Source organism: Mesitornis unicolor, unplaced genomic scaffold, assembly GCF_000695765.1.
Source record: "Mesitornis unicolor isolate BGI_N332 unplaced genomic scaffold, ASM69576v1 scaffold54124, whole genome shotgun sequence".
Taxonomy (NCBI): domain Eukaryota; kingdom Metazoa; phylum Chordata; class Aves; order Mesitornithiformes; family Mesitornithidae; genus Mesitornis; species Mesitornis unicolor.
This window is the reverse complement of record NW_010179113.1, coordinates 3,518-19,458: the sequence shown is the minus strand read 5'-3', so window position 1 is coordinate 19,458 and position 15,941 is coordinate 3,518. Positions and strand designations below refer to the sequence as shown.

The 15,941-nt window shown below is 51.1% G+C and overlaps 1 protein-coding gene across 1 annotated transcript; it reads left to right on the top strand.

The window, feature by feature from the left end:
- Positions 1 to 348: 348 nt before the first annotated feature.
- FAIM2 (Fas apoptotic inhibitory molecule 2) lies at positions 349 to 15,115 on the top strand. The gene is made up of 12 exons (XM_010182644.1): positions 349 to 363; positions 1,667 to 1,847; positions 4,730 to 4,833; positions 4,964 to 5,028; positions 5,751 to 5,804; positions 8,002 to 8,052; positions 8,566 to 8,605; positions 9,114 to 9,151; positions 10,321 to 10,408; positions 10,917 to 11,012; positions 12,783 to 12,836; positions 14,504 to 15,115. The coding sequence occupies exons 1-12, from the start codon at positions 349 to 351 to the stop codon at positions 14,651 to 14,653; spliced, it is 936 nt and encodes a 311-aa protein (XP_010180946.1). The 3' UTR covers positions 14,654 to 15,115.
- The last annotated feature ends 826 nt before the right edge of the window (positions 15,116 to 15,941 follow it).

Here is a 15,941-nt window from a genome sequence, read left to right as displayed (position 1 = left end):
ATCCTCGCCATTGTTGCATCCTCGCCATTGTTGCATCCTCGCCATTGTTGCATCCTCGCCATTGTTGCATCCTCGCCATCGCTGCTTGTCTCCATTTTAGCTGATTCTTTCCCGGCTTCCCCCTGTGCTGCAGGCTGGGAATGGTACAGTCCTGCCTCCAGCGCCCGTTGCTCTGTGGACGTTGCTAGAAGGTGAAGGCATCAGTGCAGGCTGCAGTGGTTGCAACCGGCCCTGAAAGACCCTGGGATTGGGGGCAGAAGGGACCCAGTGAGGAAGATCCTGCTCAGCTACGGCCTTCTCCCTCCTGCTGTTCCCTGTGGGATCCAGCAGCATCGTTAGTGAGGAGCCATGACCCAGGGGAAGGTAGGTGGGAGGCCGGTGCTCGGATGATGAGTCGTGCTGCTTGCATAATTATTGCATGTTTGGAGGGGGGGAATGGGTTGACAGCGGGGATTTAAGGAGTAAAAGAATTTTTATGGAAGGGCGAGCTGGGTACCCATGCACGGCCCGGTGTGTTGGCCCCTGTCATGTGGGGTTTTTGGCAGAAGGGGGCTGTGACATTATGGGGTTAGGGGCTGTTTTTTGTGGAGCTCAACCCTGCTGCTGGACCTGTGGCCGTTTTCTCCCCCCATCCTGGATGTTGGGGAGCTCAATGTGGGGGTGCTTGCGCTTTCCCCTCCATGCCCCCAGCGCTTGACACCTGCCCTGAGCACCTTCCTCCTGGTCCAGGGAGCTCAAGATTTTGGGGTTCTCCAATGCTCAGAGAACAGAGCAGGGGGGTTTATGCATCCTCTGCCAGCACAGTGCACCATTGCCATGGCAACGGTGCCAGAGGCTGCCTGCATGCAGGCAGCACCTTCCCTCTTGTATCTCCTGGGTGTTCTGGGGCGCTTGTGTGATACTGGCCACCCTGTATCCAAGGGGGAAGTAACAGGGGACAGGGTGAGGACAGTCCCTATGCGCTGGCACAGTTATCCCCATGCAGCTGGGTCTGCTTGTGGTGCACATCCCAGCCTGGTACCCTGGCTTGACTTTCAAGGCTCCATTCCACCTTTCATTTCTGACCTCACAGAGACTGTGCTGGCTCTTGCTGTGCTCGTTAGTCTGGCTGCTTAATTTCAGACTTTTTTGTGGTTCCGGCCCTGCATCCCTGTGATCTGTGGGGTTGCTGAGCTGACACGAGGGCAGGGTACCAGGCTCGTAACTTATCCCAGGGTAACAAAGATCTAGGAGGTTAAATGGATAATGTTCCCAAGGAGAAGCGAGTTCTCGGGTGGCCTGAGGCTGGCTCTTTGCTGGGATTTCATAGTCTGAAGAGGTGGGATCTCGGGTCCCTTGGCTCCATCTTCAGATTGGGGAAAGTAGCAAGGCTGAGCCTTTAGATGGACAGGGATGAAGGAGCTAGAAGAAAATGATGGGTTTTCATCCTCTTTAACATGTCAGATGCTTCTCCATTTCTTCCCTCAATCACCTCAGAGGATGCTCCTTCCTGGGGGTGCAGAGATGGGTCCACTGGAGTCTCACAGGAGTTACTGGGTGTCCTTCCAGTTCCCGAAATCCAACAAAGACCCCTCCAGACCTCCACTCTTTGCCTGGTTCCCGTTGCAGGGCAGTTTCTGTACTGGTTTTACTGTCTAATTTCTCTATCCCCCTCCTTTTTATGCAGCTCTCTGTGAACAACAAGCCCCCCAACTCTGAGGGGCAAGGGGAGAAGAAGGACAATGCCACGGCTCCACCAGCTCCTCCAACCTACGAGGAGGCGACAGCAGGACAAGGGATGAAGTCTGGTGCTTACCCTCCTCCCCCATCCGTCCCGCTCCACCCCAGCTGGGCTTACGTCGACCCCAGTAAGTTCCTCTGTGGCTGTACCCAGGGAGAGCCCCTTGCAGAGGTGGGAGAGGGGCTCAGAGATCCCCCCTGACATGTAGAGAAGAGGGGAACCATGATGTGGTGCCCAGCTTGGTCCATGGCAGAGCTCACCCTTGAGCTGGAGCTATAAGCTGTATAAATCCATATCTATACGTAAAAGCCATTTCACCCCATCACTGGAGCAGGCTGCCTTCCAGAGGTGGGACTGCGCCCCAGTGCTCTGTCCCTGCTCTGCTTCCCACTACCAGGATGAGGAAAAATCCCCTCTCCCAGCTTGCTGCACTGGGCAATGCCACCTCCCAGGACTGGGGAGAGCCCTGGTGCGATGCTCCCAGCTCTGCAGGCAGCAGAACCCAGCAGCTCCTGCTCAACCCCGGCTTTCAAAGAAGCCGCTGAACTGGCAAAAACAGTGTCACAGCATCAGTGACATCTGGCTGCGATGAGCTGGTGTTCAGAGTTAGTGGAGGCTAAAACATGGCTGTATTTGAAGGCTGAGCTGTTCCAGCGTTGGTCTGCGTGGCCAACTCCTGGGCAGACAAGCAGCTTTTCTTCCCTGGGTGCTGTGTGTGGCTTCTGCTTGGCTGTCACAAGCGGACAAAGGCTCGGCTGTGCCCAGTGCAGGGGAATGGCTGCGTAGCACCGAGCTGGGGTGGATGCAGGATGCAGTGGCTAGCAAGTGAGTCTGCTGGGGTGGCCAGCTGCTCGGTCAGCACAGCTTGAACTGGAGAGAGCACTGGAGAAACTGGATTTAATGACTCCCGGGTCCTCTCTCTCTGCTCAGTCCTCTTTGCCTGTTCATGCAGTGGGGATGGTTGCAGCTGCAGGGGATGGAGATGATCAGGGAAGGGGAAAGAGCAAGCGAAACCCTGAGATGTGTGTCCCTGCATGCTCCGATGGTTTCACAGACCTTTCCCATCCTTGTTCACCTTCAGGGGTCAGAAGCAGAGGGGATAAATAACCTCCCAGCTTGCTGTAACAACCATCTGGGTCTTTCTATTGTCACAATGAATTAGGGCGGGTGAAGCCCGAATGGGTTAGGATGCTGGCCTTTTGGGTATCCCGGAGGACCCGTTTAGGTGATGTGTCATCTCTTGTCCCCTCCCTGATGTGCCTGGCAAGATTTCCTCTCTGCAATTGTGTCCTGCGCCCTCATCCCTGCTGGTGCTTTCCTCTGATTTTGTGACCTCCTCCACTTTTCCTGCTCTGGGTCATGCTGCAAGCTGTGGCTCCCATACCAGGGGGAGAGATGTGCCGTGGGGCTGTGTCTAACAGCTCAAATGAGACTGGAAATAGCTGGAGAGAAGTGATGTGTGTTTTGGATTGCTTTCTTTAATAACAAGCTTGGGACAAGCTGTCTTGCTGCCTTAAACGTGGCCGTGGTTGGGAGATTCCAAGTGCTGAGGACATGAGCCAAGGAGGAGGAAAACCCCTCCATTCCTCTGAGGCATTTAGGTGCCTAATTTGGTGTTTAGATACCTTGATTGCTTTGACGCAGGAGGCATTGAAGTGTCCAGGGGATATGGGCGTCAGGTCTCTCGGCTGGCGTGGGCGATGACAGATCTCGCAGCAACGCAGGGAGGATGCACTGAGGGAGCCTCATCTCCACTGAGGCATAGGAGAAGGCACAAGAGATTTATTAGGCGCAAGAACAACACAAGAGATTTATTTCCTGCCAGGGCGTCTTTAGGATGAGGTTTCTGCAATAACAGCAAGCAACTCTTGACCAGTAAAACAGAAGAAATCCAGGATCAGGGCCTTGAGTTTGGCTTTCCTGGTGTGTCCCCTGAGTTTGAGAGGGTCCTTCCTCCATCTGCCTGAAGGATCTGAGTGTCGCTGAGTGAAGAAGCTTTGAGAAGGAAGGGAGGCATCTGCCACACAGGCAGGGACATGAATGTATCGCTGGTGCAATCGCATCAGCCTTTATTCTATAGGAAGTCCAGGCAGGGAGACTGTTAGTATCAAGGAAGGGGATATTTGCAAGAGAAGCAAATAGCACAGGGCAGAGATGTGCTAAGACAACTGAAGTTTAAGCTGCTGCTTTGGGTTTCTCCTTGCAGTCCTGCAATATCCTCGCTGCTGCCTTCACCCCCAAACTGGTGCGTTATGGTCCAGCTTCACCCTTGCCCATCAGCAGGGAAACTCCAGCAACAAGAGGTTGCATTACAGAGCACTCGGCAAAGCAGAGCTGGGCCGCGTGGTGCAGGGATTTTGGGGGAAGGCAACTCTCAGAGGCAGCATTGGGCTTTTTTCCACCTTGTTTAGAGTCACAGAATGGTTTGGGTTGGGAGGGATCTTTAAGCTCATCCAGTCCACCCACCTGCAATGCTGCTAGACCATTCCTGCATGGAAATGAGATTCAGAGATGGACTTTATGGAAAAGCTGGCTGTAATGAGGAGAGGACACACCATTAACTTAAGATGTGATGCAAACACAGGCTAAGCTCAGGCAATTACAGAGCAAAGAGGGAATCCTCCTGCACCAGAGCTCCCGATGGGAATGACTGAGGTGCTGAGTCACAGCGTCTCTGGGGGACACTTTAATATTCAGTGGAAGGTGAGCAAGGACATGATGCGAGCCCTCTAAGTGATACCATTAAAGTGATACCGTGTTACCATAGACAGGCACTAACCCTGGTGTCCTTGTGCTGGAGTTTGCAGAAGTGGCTTCCCCTCCCTGTTCTCAGAGATGGTCCCAGTAAGATGCAGGAATGGGAAGGGAGTAGAGTGCCTCCTAGCATGCCTGTTTTTCAGTGCAACAAGAAAACCTTGCAATTTGGGTTTCCTGAGCTGTGGGGTCCAATTATTGCAGCCGAGGAGGGAATTGGGTGATGGGGGTTGACCTGTGTGGCTTCTGCTTCAGGCACGAGCCCGAGCTACGGCAGTGGCGGGTACCCGGGGGACACGGAGATGCTGACAACCTTCAGCTGGGATGACAGGGACGTGCGCAGGGTGTTCATCAGGAAGGTAAGGGCCAAATCTCCCCCTGCGAGGGCAGGAGCCCTTGAAGGGACTTTGCAATAGCTTTGCTGTTTTCCCTGGTCTGGATGGGAAGCAGAAAGCCCACAGGTCACTCCTGGGCTGCCTCTTGTTGCAGGTTTATGCCATCCTGATGGTCCAGCTCTTGGTCACTGTCGTTATTGTGGCTTTCTTCACCTTCTGGTAAGTCTCCCATGTAGTAGTAAAGCTTGCTTGGTCCTGTGTATGCCCTGCTCCTGAATTACCTCTTACCTGGGGGTGTTGTCTGTTATGTAGACACCTGAATTTTTTTCCCATGTTACCCAATAGAAAAACAAAACTGAGGGAACCCTGAGAGGTGCTTTAGTACTTCTGCTGCCTTTCCTGCACATCCTCTGGACGGTGCATTGTACCTTCTGGGTGCTGCTGCCAGCCAGGAGCCCTGGGCCTCTTGCCCTTGGGTATTAGCTGCTGTATTTTTCCTTTGGGAGTTATCAAAGCCATCAGACCCCAGAATACCTCGGCTCCAGGGACTGGGTTACCTCCCCTTGCAGAAGCAGAAACCCCACACTCGACCAGCGGCCGTCTCCAGCTCGGGTGACTGAGCATTTTGGTGCATGTGCAGCTCACGTTGCCTCCAGAATAAATAATGAATCACTGTCAGCCTGAGGATTTTGGCTCCTTAATCACTTCTCGGAGAAGGCAGCGGCTGTTCCCAAGTGTGTAATTGATAACAGCAGGGCTGTCTTTCCAACCTGACAGGTTGAATTTCTTTCCAGCTGGTCAGTCTACCGTGGTTTTTTCACATACTCTGTGCTGCATCACCCCGTGCATGTTCCCAGGTTTAATTTAGCAGCAATCTGTGAAGTGATTGGGGGTTTTTTTTAATGCTTTTCTGCTCAGCATCCCTTTTCTCTGTCTTGCAGCGAGCCGGTCAAGGGGTACATTCAGACACACGCTGCCTGGTATTGGGCTTCCTAGTGAGTATCTCTGACTTCTCCTATGGCCGTGTATGCTCCAAACAGCTCTGGATGTGGCTGTGGTGATGTGGGGACACTTTCCAAACACTTTTGTATCTTGCATGTGGAGAATTGCACTAATCTGTGTGTGCAGGGGGAGATGGAGAAATTAATGGGTAACTTTGAAATGAGAAGATAGAAAATCTCACCTAAATGAGTCTGAGCCATGTGCTGTGCTAGATACCTACAAAGGCTTTCAAAAAGAGTTTGCTGCTCTACAAAACAGAGTCAAAGTAAAATACATGAGTAGCGCTTGCAGAGCAAACCAGGTAAAACTGGGGAGCTTGCAGAAAAACTGCACAATCTCAGATGCAAGACCTGAAAGGGTGCCTAGGGTACCTTAGAGGCTTCATTTTGGGTTTTGCCTGGGTTTACATCACATGCCTTGACACGCAACAGATGAAGGATGCAGGCAATGCTAAGGAGGGGGATGCACTTGGAGGGATTAGGGCTGTCGTGCCTGCGTCCTCATCACAGAGCTGCTCTCAGTGCCCAGAATTGGGGATGCTGTTTATTAGTCAAGGCTGGGCCAAAAGGTCAGCTAGGACGTGGCGCAGGCTGCGCTTCCATGCGTTACGGTGTATTTCCTGATGCCGCTTGTCTTAGTGCTGCTAATTAAGCAGGCAGAGTGTGCGATGCAATTGTCTGTGAATGAGGCTCTGTGAACTTGGCTTTCATTAGTTCACACCCAAATCACGGTATGTGTCCAGGCCCGGAGATGAGACACCGCTTTATATAACTTATTAAAAAAAAGAAATCCACCCCAAAATAGCAATGATAGAAGGGAGCTGCCATCAGCATGTCCCTTTGACCTTAAGGGGAAATAATGCGCTCCTTCTTGGCCAGCTGGTCGATTGGAGAAGCAGTGCTCCTTGCAGGGAGACAAGACCAAGCTCTGCTCATGTCCGTGCTTTGACCTTTGGGTTCATCTCCTGTATATCATTGATATCTTTCAGTGGGAGCAAACCCATCTTGGGCCACCTGGGGGTAGGCTTTGTGTTTGAGGGACTTAAATTTCATCTGTCCCTTCACCTCTCAACCCTTCCCTCCATCCCGGTGCCTCCAATTGCTTGTCCTCATCTGTGTCTGGATCTCCAGAGAGACCCCAATTCTATATTCACCTCTGTAAAATAAAAGTGGGTGTCCTAGGGTGTTTTTCTGCTGCTGGGGTGATGACTCAGAGGGAACAAAGCAAGAGCAGATGTGCAATAGGGGTTGCAAAGGAGACACACACTTGCAATGGCTCTCTTGACTCCCTCCACGCTTGCTTTCCATTTATTCAGCCATGTCCACTCAAGCTTTCCTGGTTTCCCCGTGGGAGAGCAATGCTCAGGTTTATCTCCAGTGTATTTATCATGGCCCGTGGGTTTTGCCGTCATGCTCATTTATTAGACCTTAGGTGAGTGGCTATCATGCAGCCATCGGCATGCTTGGAAGCTGCTTTTCCCCTCCAGGCGCTGGGTGAAAGCGGGTGAGCAGGTTCCCACTGTGCCATGACCCATCAGCGCTGTGGAAAAACACCCGGGTGCGTGATGTCCGGGGCAGGGGGAGACCATCCCTCAGCTGGTGGATGTTTTAGCTTTGCTGAAGGGTCAAGTTATGTGAGCTAAATAACTCGCTTTTGACCCGGGGATGGTTTGTGCAATAGCATTTTAGGCTTGGGTTTGCGAGCTTCACTGTCCTGAGAGGATCCTTCTCCTGTTGATCTCTTCCTCAAGCACTGGGGCAGTAACATGGGACCAGTTCCCTTCTCCAGCACAGACCTTCTCTTCGGCCTTAGGCGAGTCATTTCTCCCAGCCCTGTGAACATTGAAGTGCTGCTGAAATCCCAGCAGGATGTCATCCCACAAATCCAGAAAGCACCTGGAAATGCAGGGCAAAGTCTGGCCACCTCCATATGAGCAATTCATGCACTGATGAGGCATCAACAGCAGACGTATTTGGCTGCTCCATCTATCCTAGACCTCAATGCTCTGCTCTAAAACCATCCTTCAGGTTTCCAGGGGTGGGAACTGCCTCAGCTCCTACCCAGCCTCAAGTTCTGGCACCGCGCTTGCATTTTAAACAGAGCACTGCAACTTGGCAGCTGGAGACTTCTACATCAACACACAACGCGTGGGTTTCCCACCCTAAACCACTCTCTTTCTCTTCTTTGCAGTGCTGTTTTCTTTGTGACCTACTTGATTCTTGCTTGCTGCTCTGGACTCAGGTAAAATATTTTCATTTTTGCATTCAAAACAGCGCTCTGAAATGAAGGGTGAATGTTTTCCTCCTGTTTCAAGCACAACCAGAGATGGGATGGGGTTGTGCTGACACGGTGACGTAGGGACCGAGGTGGCAGCTGTATTTTCAGGCCCGATGCAGTTGTGGGTTGCTGGAACACAGCATTAAAATTGCAGCTAAAAGGGAAGCGATGCTGTAGCCCCAATTGCTTTGCAGTGTAGCTCCAAATTCTAATGATGAAGTAATGCAGAGGATGATCGTCTTTGATCTCCTTGGAGCAGGGCACTGCTTTGCTGCAATATGATGGGGATGTTTGCTCTCTTGCTCTAGGAGCACCCCAAATGTCACTCTCAATGGGATGATCGTCCCCTTGCGCCACCCCTGCCATTTACTCCTCAAGCCATTCATTATCTGCCACGTCCTATGCAATCTGTTGTGCAGCGCTGCTGCCTGCCCTCTGCACCGCAGGGCTGACCAGTCCCTGGTTTTTCACTTACAGGAGGTATTTCCCATGGAATCTGATCCTGCTGAGCATCTTTGTAAGTAGCACATCTGGACAGCATCTGCCCTGCCCTTTTACCATGGGTTTGTAACGGCTCCAAGCAGGAGACAGTTCTGGTCTGGATTCCTGCAGAAAACAAGAATTTCACCCTCTAATCGCCCTGCACTTGAGCTGAGGAGCTGTAATTGAACTCGATTGTGATAAGCAGGAAAGAAGGGAGCCTCTGTTTAATAAAAAACAAAAAACAAAACACCAAAATGCCTGCAGAGGGTGGTGGGAGGTGGGGTAGGGTGATGGAGTCCTGTGCGAGAGGGGTAAGGGAATGGAGAAGGTGAGACTGCTTTGAGGGTGGTGGCCTGCCCTCATTTTAACCTGCCCCATGGATATTAATCACTGGAGGATTAGAAACTATGCAAAGATTGCTTCTCTGGAGCATCTGTTTAAGAGCTTTCACTGCCCTTATCACTGTAATTGAAATGTTTCACCTGTTGTGTCTCTCCCTGAGACATGAATGCAGAAGTAATGTGGTTTTCTTTCCCTCCCAGACGCTCTCCATGGCTTATCTCACTGGGATGCTCTCCAGGTAGGTTCAGTGTGTGGTCTCTGGAGGTTTCCGGGTCCTATGCCCTGTGTCTTCCAAAAAAACCTTTCCTATTTCTGAAATACATGGGCCGCCTGATCTCTCAGGAGCTGTTCCAGCAGCCACACAAAGCCTGAATTCCCTTTTGAAAACACTTTTGAAAGAGGGTCTCCAAGCCCTGTGGTTGGCATCTCCTCTGCCACAGTTGGACCAGCACAGGGTAGTTCTTGGCCACCCTAATTTCTCTGTATAGGAGAGGACCAGAGAGCCAGGGACAAGGCAGAGCCTGCATGGATGGGATACAAGGGACTACAATACACTGGGATCTTGCCTTTTCCACAAGCAGCACTCTAGCAGATGGGGCTGGAGTGAGACAAGGAAGTTTTTTCCAGCAGTTTCAGGGGTTTTTTGGTTGGGTTGGGGTTGTTTTTTTTTTTGTAGTCTTTTGCTTGTGTTTTTACTGTTACAATCTGTTCACAAGCCCAGCCCTGGCTCACGTGGGACCTGGTGATGAGGCAGATGAGCCAGTGGGTGTTGATGGATATGTGCTGGGGACAAAGAAAGTAGTGGCTTCAGCAGCTTGGGGAACATACCAGTGATATCACTCCCAAATCAAACCAAAGGGGAGTGGGGACTGGTTTTTCTTAGGGCTGAGCCTGGTGCTGTAACCAAAATCAACAGTCAAAGAATTATAACCTAAGCCCGCAGTCTCTCTGCCTGTTCAAATCCCTCCTTCCCTGCAGTTTTCCAAGACCCAGACTCAAGTTATGAGCACATCAGCAGCGTAACAGTGGCCACAGCTTTCTCATTTCTCATTGTGCTGCAATAGCATTTGTCATTCTGCTTTCGTTACCTCCAGTTTGAATCCTCCCCCTTCTCCATCTGTCTGTGGACAGATTTTTGTACTAAGTCCCCATCTTAGCTGCTTGTGAGTTCCCAGAGGCATAGACATGCCCTCCTGCCTACCCTCTTCTATTTAAAGCAGGAGAAAAACACATTTTTTTAGTATTTTTCTATCCTTGCCTTTTTACATTAAGGGAGGACATCGATAATTTCAGTGCCGTTTGTGCTCCTAGGACGCATGCTTTCCCTGTACACCTCTGCTAAGCTTCTGCTTGTCTTAATCCCTGTGGGGAAAGGCTGAAAAGTGGTTTTGCTGTGAATTTTTGCAGTTACTACAATACCAAGTCGGTCCTCCTGTGTCTGGGGATCACAGCCCTGGTCTGTCTGTCTGTCACCATCTTCAGCTTCCAGTCCAAGGTGAGTTTGGGGTGATCAGAGCCTATGGGATGGGTAGGACACTGGCCCTAGCACCACCCAACCCAATGTGTGAGGAGCAGGTCCATGCATGTCTGGATATAAGAAAAACTCCAGGGATGCTGGCATGTAAAATGAAGGTAATAGGAAGATTAGGATGGATGTTGGGGGTGCGGGGTGTGTCAGGGTGTAGATGGGGCTGGAAGATGCTAATGCATGAGGGGTAAGCTGGATTTTTTTGGAGGATTAGGCTGTGGGTACAGAAGGGCACCAGCACAAATGTGTGTGATGGGCTTCTGGATTTCCAGTGTGAGATGGATGTGAAATATGTGAATGAAGGGGACATAGTTAGCGCCTTGGCTCTGGCTATAGGACCTGAGATGCAGATGAAACCATTGCCAGGTGACAGAGGGATGGGTTGGAGCATCCCTCCGTGGGGACATGGGGTGGTTTGGCTCCCCTTGCTGCCTCCATTCTGGGACTTGCAATGTGATGTTCTTTACCTCCACAGTTTGACTTCACCTCCTACCAGGGCGTCCTCTTTGTGATGCTCATGGTGCTCTTCTTCGGAGGCATCATCCTGGCTGTGATACTGCCCTACCAATACGTGAGTAACAACCGGCACTCCCTCCTTCCTCACCCAGTCCCACCAGTCCTGGCACAAGGCTGGGAGCTGAGCAGCCTAAAGCAGGCAAGCTCCAGGCCTTGGCTTGGGCAAGGGGAGTCCCAATCTGCTCTCCAAAAATGTGCAGAAAGAAAGGCAAGGACCAGGTGGCTGTTGCCTGCTTGTTGTGCAATCAGAAATCGGGTTGTAGGACAGCACTGGCCTGGGGCTTGAGGAAGTTTGCTTCTGTTCCTGGAGCAGATCACATCACCCGCTTGTGCCTCAGTTTCCCCTCCAATGAAACCAGGGTAGTGAGCACGTTAAAGCGCTGGTTTGCCCTATACAAAATGCAGCTCTTGTCCAGAGTCCAAGTCCTGCCCTGAATTTGGGACAAGGGCATGGGGTGCCTGTCTTGCCAGACCTGGCTGTTGTCACACTAACACCAGGCACCATCCTGCAGTGTTTAAAACCCGAGGCTCAAATTCCTCAGAAATAAACACCTCTGGAGGGTGGTTCAGACCCTGATGATGAGTTGACCACCTTGTCACACCTCCAACTGCTGCCAGCCCCTCTTGCATGGGTTCAGCCCCTTCCTTTGGCACCCCTGGTCATTGGCTGTGCCCAGCTGAAATTTTGGAGTGGCTACATCAGCACAGAGTCTGGTCTCCATCCGAGAGTATCTTATCAGAAAAGTCAAGCAAGAGCCTGACAGACCCTGGGAGATGCTGATGGAAGAGGGAAGGTGTCTGGGGCAGTGCAGTCACCATTAATCACCCCGAATTCCTGCTTTGTGCTGGACACGGAGGCACCTGGCTTTGATCACAGCAGCCTTTAAGTGATCTCTAAACCCTTCACATCTTACCTGGCTTCTACAGTGACCAGCGTGACACTTTAAGGGCCAGATCTGCAAGAGACACTTCCACTGGCACCAGCCCTGGAGTTGGTCTGATGATGGACAAATACACAGGCTGGTGTTTCCAAAACCAGGAGCTTGGGGTTGTTTTTGGTTGTCTTGGCTTGAGATTCATCTCTCCCATGTGTAAACGTGAGGGTAAACCAGCTCACAGTGCCAAGCTGCTGCCATTAAACTGTTTAGACAACTGCTCCTTATCTTGCAGCTTGTGGAGATAAGCATAGCTGGAGGCAGCCTGTAATGAGTTTGGCTATCTGGGGAGGCAGGCTGCGATCTCTGTCCATGTGGGCACCTGCTCCTGGATTATAGGCAACTTTTCCATTAGCATCCAGTCATACTGTGCCACAGCAAGCAGGGGTCGAGGTCTGGGCTTAATTCCAGTGAATTTCCTGTTGTGAGTCCAGCAGATGAACACATTGAAGCGATGTTTGTTAATTAAAGCTGGTCCTTAAAAGCACTTGGGGTTTCTTCCAGTGGAACCAGCCTTGTCTGGGTAAATGAGCTCTTAGGACTGTGGCAAAATGCGTTTCCACCAGGACAGTGCAAAGACGTTTCCACAGGGACTGCAGCTGTGTTGAAGTGGGCCATTTGGAAACACAAGTACCTGACTCAGGAGCTTATGAGCCAAGCAAACACAAAGGCCACAGTGAGAGGGGAAACTGAGGCAAGGTGCTGTGTTCTTTGCCATGAAAATCTCAACAACAGAAAATGCATTGGGACTGGATGTGGTGCAAGTCCATCCTGGGCTACTGGAGCACTTTCTTTGACTTGTAGCCACATGAGAGCCAAGTCCTCTTCTGTGTCATGTCCAAATTAACCAGTTTCCCCCAGGCACTCACTGATGGATTTGTTTCCTGTAGGTTCCCTGGCTCCACGCAATCTACGCTCTGCTTGGTGCCATTATCTTCACTATGGTAAGTGGTGCTGGTCATGGGGCTTGGGACTGTGCTGGCAGGAAAAAAATAAGCAAGGAGCAAATGTTTTCAGCTTTGAAAGGCGCTTGGGAAGGAGTTGCAGGATTGCAGAGAGCTCCACATCCTCAAATGCCTCATGAATAGCAATTATTGCAGTGACCTCAGCCTTGTCCTGAGAAGGTGTTGGTGTAGCGTACGTGACGGCGCTGGTGCAGCTGGCAAACCCACGCTGTATGCGCAATAGTAGGTGTGAGCAGCAGAAAGCGTCGTAGGGACAGGGCAAAAGGCATCTCTGGAGCAGGCAAAGCAGAGATTAAGCTTTGGCACAGCAGCAGGAGCTGGACTGCAGGGCTCCAAGGGAGCCTGGGCATGAAATGAGGCTACAGAAGTGAGGAAAGTCAAGTTGGGGCCAGTTAAATGGGAGTGAGCCAAAGATTGAGTGTGAGATTAACAAAAACAGAAGCAAAGACAGTGAGAGGCCATGGTTTGGGATTAAGGAGCACTGGGAAGGCTCATTGCAGGCAGGGAAAGCCCTGAAGCTGGGCAGCTCCTCCAAGGGAAGTTGGAAAGGCTCAATTCTTTACCTGTTCCCCAGCAATCGGCACTGTGAATCTTCTCCCAGAGCAAGTCCTGGCAGTGCTGTACTTGCTGTTCAGGTGCAGGAGTTGTCAGTGAAGATGCTTGGCACTGCCTAGAGGTGGGGGTCAGGAGGAGGGCTGCCTTGGGCTTCAAGGCGGTGCCCATTGGGCATGTTGTGAATAAGAGCAGTTGAGCAATTTCACTTATTAGCTATAATCAAGTCCTGTCAAAGGAGCTCTGCTATTTCTCCCGTGATTCATGATTGAAGACTGTTCAGTAAAATACAACTAGGCTGAACATCTTATAATTACCTCATAAACTTCAGTCAGAGCCTCAGCTGGTGGAGTCCCTTGTGCCAGGCTTGTCAGCTTATGCCCGACAATGTCTGGGAAGAGCAGTTGTTATTTATGACTGGGGAGGGCTGAGGTGCCAGCTGACCCCAGGCGATGGCAAAGATGCCCTGGTAACTCCAAAGAGCTCCATGCCAAGGCGTCTGTCACAGGCCAGGTTAATAGAGAAAGGTGAGATGGGAGAAGATGCTGGCTTTGAAGTTGTGCAACAAGGCACAGGTTTTCTTGGTAAAATCTGCCCTGCGCTCCGTTGTGTTTGCATCTCAGGAAGTCATCAGCTCCCCTCTGGGTCTGGTACCTCTGACAGCTCTTGGTGCTGCCCAGGATCTGGGTTTTCTTGTTCTTGTGATGTTGGTGCTGCAACGTTGTTAGTCCAGGTCACTTTGTTACCTGGTAGGTGTTTCTGAACTGGAGGAAGTCTGGGAATGACAAGTCATAGGGAAAGGCTGAGGAGGAACAGGGAGAACTGCTCCAGAGCTGAGGCTGGGACACATTGGATGAAGCAGGCCTGGGATAATGGTTAGACTCTGGGTTTGACCACCAAGAGTGAAATGAAGGAAGGTGAAAGTTGCAGCTTGTTCAGAGCTTTTAAATTGCAGTTACAGGCCATAAAAAGTGGCTGCGTTTTTGTTCTGGGTCCAGTGAAGCAACTGGGAGAACTCCTGTCATTAGAGCACTTCTTTGCCCGTGCCAAATCTCCATGTGACTGTCATTAGGTTTCCTCTTCTTTCCTCACAGTTCCTGGCACTTGATACTCAGATGTTGATGGGGAATCGTCGGTACTCGCTGAACCCAGAGGAATACATCTTCGGAGCCCTCAATATCTATCTGGACATCATCTACATCTTCTCCTTCTTCCTCCAGTTCTTTGGCTCCAGCCAGGAGTGAGGGGCAGCGAGGCAGTACCTTCTCTTTGCTGGCAAGATGCAAGTGTTAATAAATATATTAAAAGAAAAGGAAAAGAGGGTTAAAAAAAACCAACAAACAAAAACAACCCCACCCTTTCTGGCCCACTTGCAGGCTCCATTCAACCAGCTGAGCAAAGCCCCTGGGTTCCTTATGCAGCTTGTACATATGCTGTTAGGCCTTTGTGACCCAGAAAGCAAAGCAGGGCTTAAATGTTTCGTCTCTTCTGCTCCCTCCACTCCTGCTGAGATCAAACCAGACCAGAGACTGGGAGGTGTGAGACCGAGAGCTTCTTGTCCCCAGAGGCTGTCAGAGTTGCCCGAGTCCTGCGCGTCATGGGATGTTGAAGTGCTGAGAGCAGCTCTGCAAAGAGAAAATGATATTAAGGGGAGGCAAGTAGGGAATTTTGGTAGGGTCCTGGCAGGAAAACCAGCTGAACAAAGGGAAAAGGCTAGGGAAATCCTTGCATGCCCCTCTTTCCTGCATTTATTTGGAGCCTTGTGGCCTCTGCAGAGATGTATTCTTGATAGTACCTGCTATTAGAAGTGCAGAGCATGGGATCACATAGTCTGGATGTCCCAGCAATCGGTCCTCCAGGCACAAGGGAACCTGTTGTTCAGGATGTGCAGTCTCTTCGAGGACATCCCTGATGTCCCTGCAGGAAGAATTCTTCCGTATCCTTTGCCTCTGGCCGTGGGGCTGAGATTGTGCTTGCTTTCCTTCCCAGAGTGGGACAGCAGGACCACGAGCTGTGGGCTCACCTCCCCACCCAAGGGGGACACTTGTGTTGGTTCTCTCTGAAGTGGGGCTCTTCACCCTGGTGGGCTGGGATCCCATGTAAGGATTATTGAATGGCAGAGGAGAGATGAAAGAGGCTGAGTTTGAGAGCCCAGGCACCTCCTGATGTGGGAAATGAGTGGCTGAGACCCTGTGACCCATCTTACGGGTCTGGTACCTTCACAAAATTGTCTCGATTGCTCAAAATTAATGGTCCTAAGTGGTTACTACCCAGAGACTGAGGCCAGGATGAATGCCTGTTGTCAAAATGGGCACCGCTTTGTAGCAACACCGATGACGCTTCTTCCTCTTGCTCTGGCCATTTTCCAGCCTGGCTCTTCCAAACAGGGATGTCAGTGAGGGCACTGGATGCCTCCGAGTGCTCAGGTAACTTTCCATCTTCCCCTTGCTCACATTCCCCTGTTTGGGGATTAGCTGGCTAATTTCTAACTGTAAAGCTCCAGGTGGAGATAAGAGGCCTTTTGCTCGTATT

What these genes read in the sequence shown, in the direction of transcription:
- FAIM2 (XM_010182644.1), top strand. An exon ending in CTGGGCTTACGTCGACCCCA is followed by an intron (nt 1,848 to 4,729) that starts GTAAGTTCCTCT and finishes CTTCTGCTTCAG; the next exon opens with GCACGAGCCCGAGCTACGGC. An exon ending in TCTTCAGCTTCCAGTCCAAG is followed by an intron (nt 10,409 to 10,916) that starts GTGAGTTTGGGG and finishes TTACCTCCACAG; the next exon opens with TTTGACTTCACCTCCTACCA.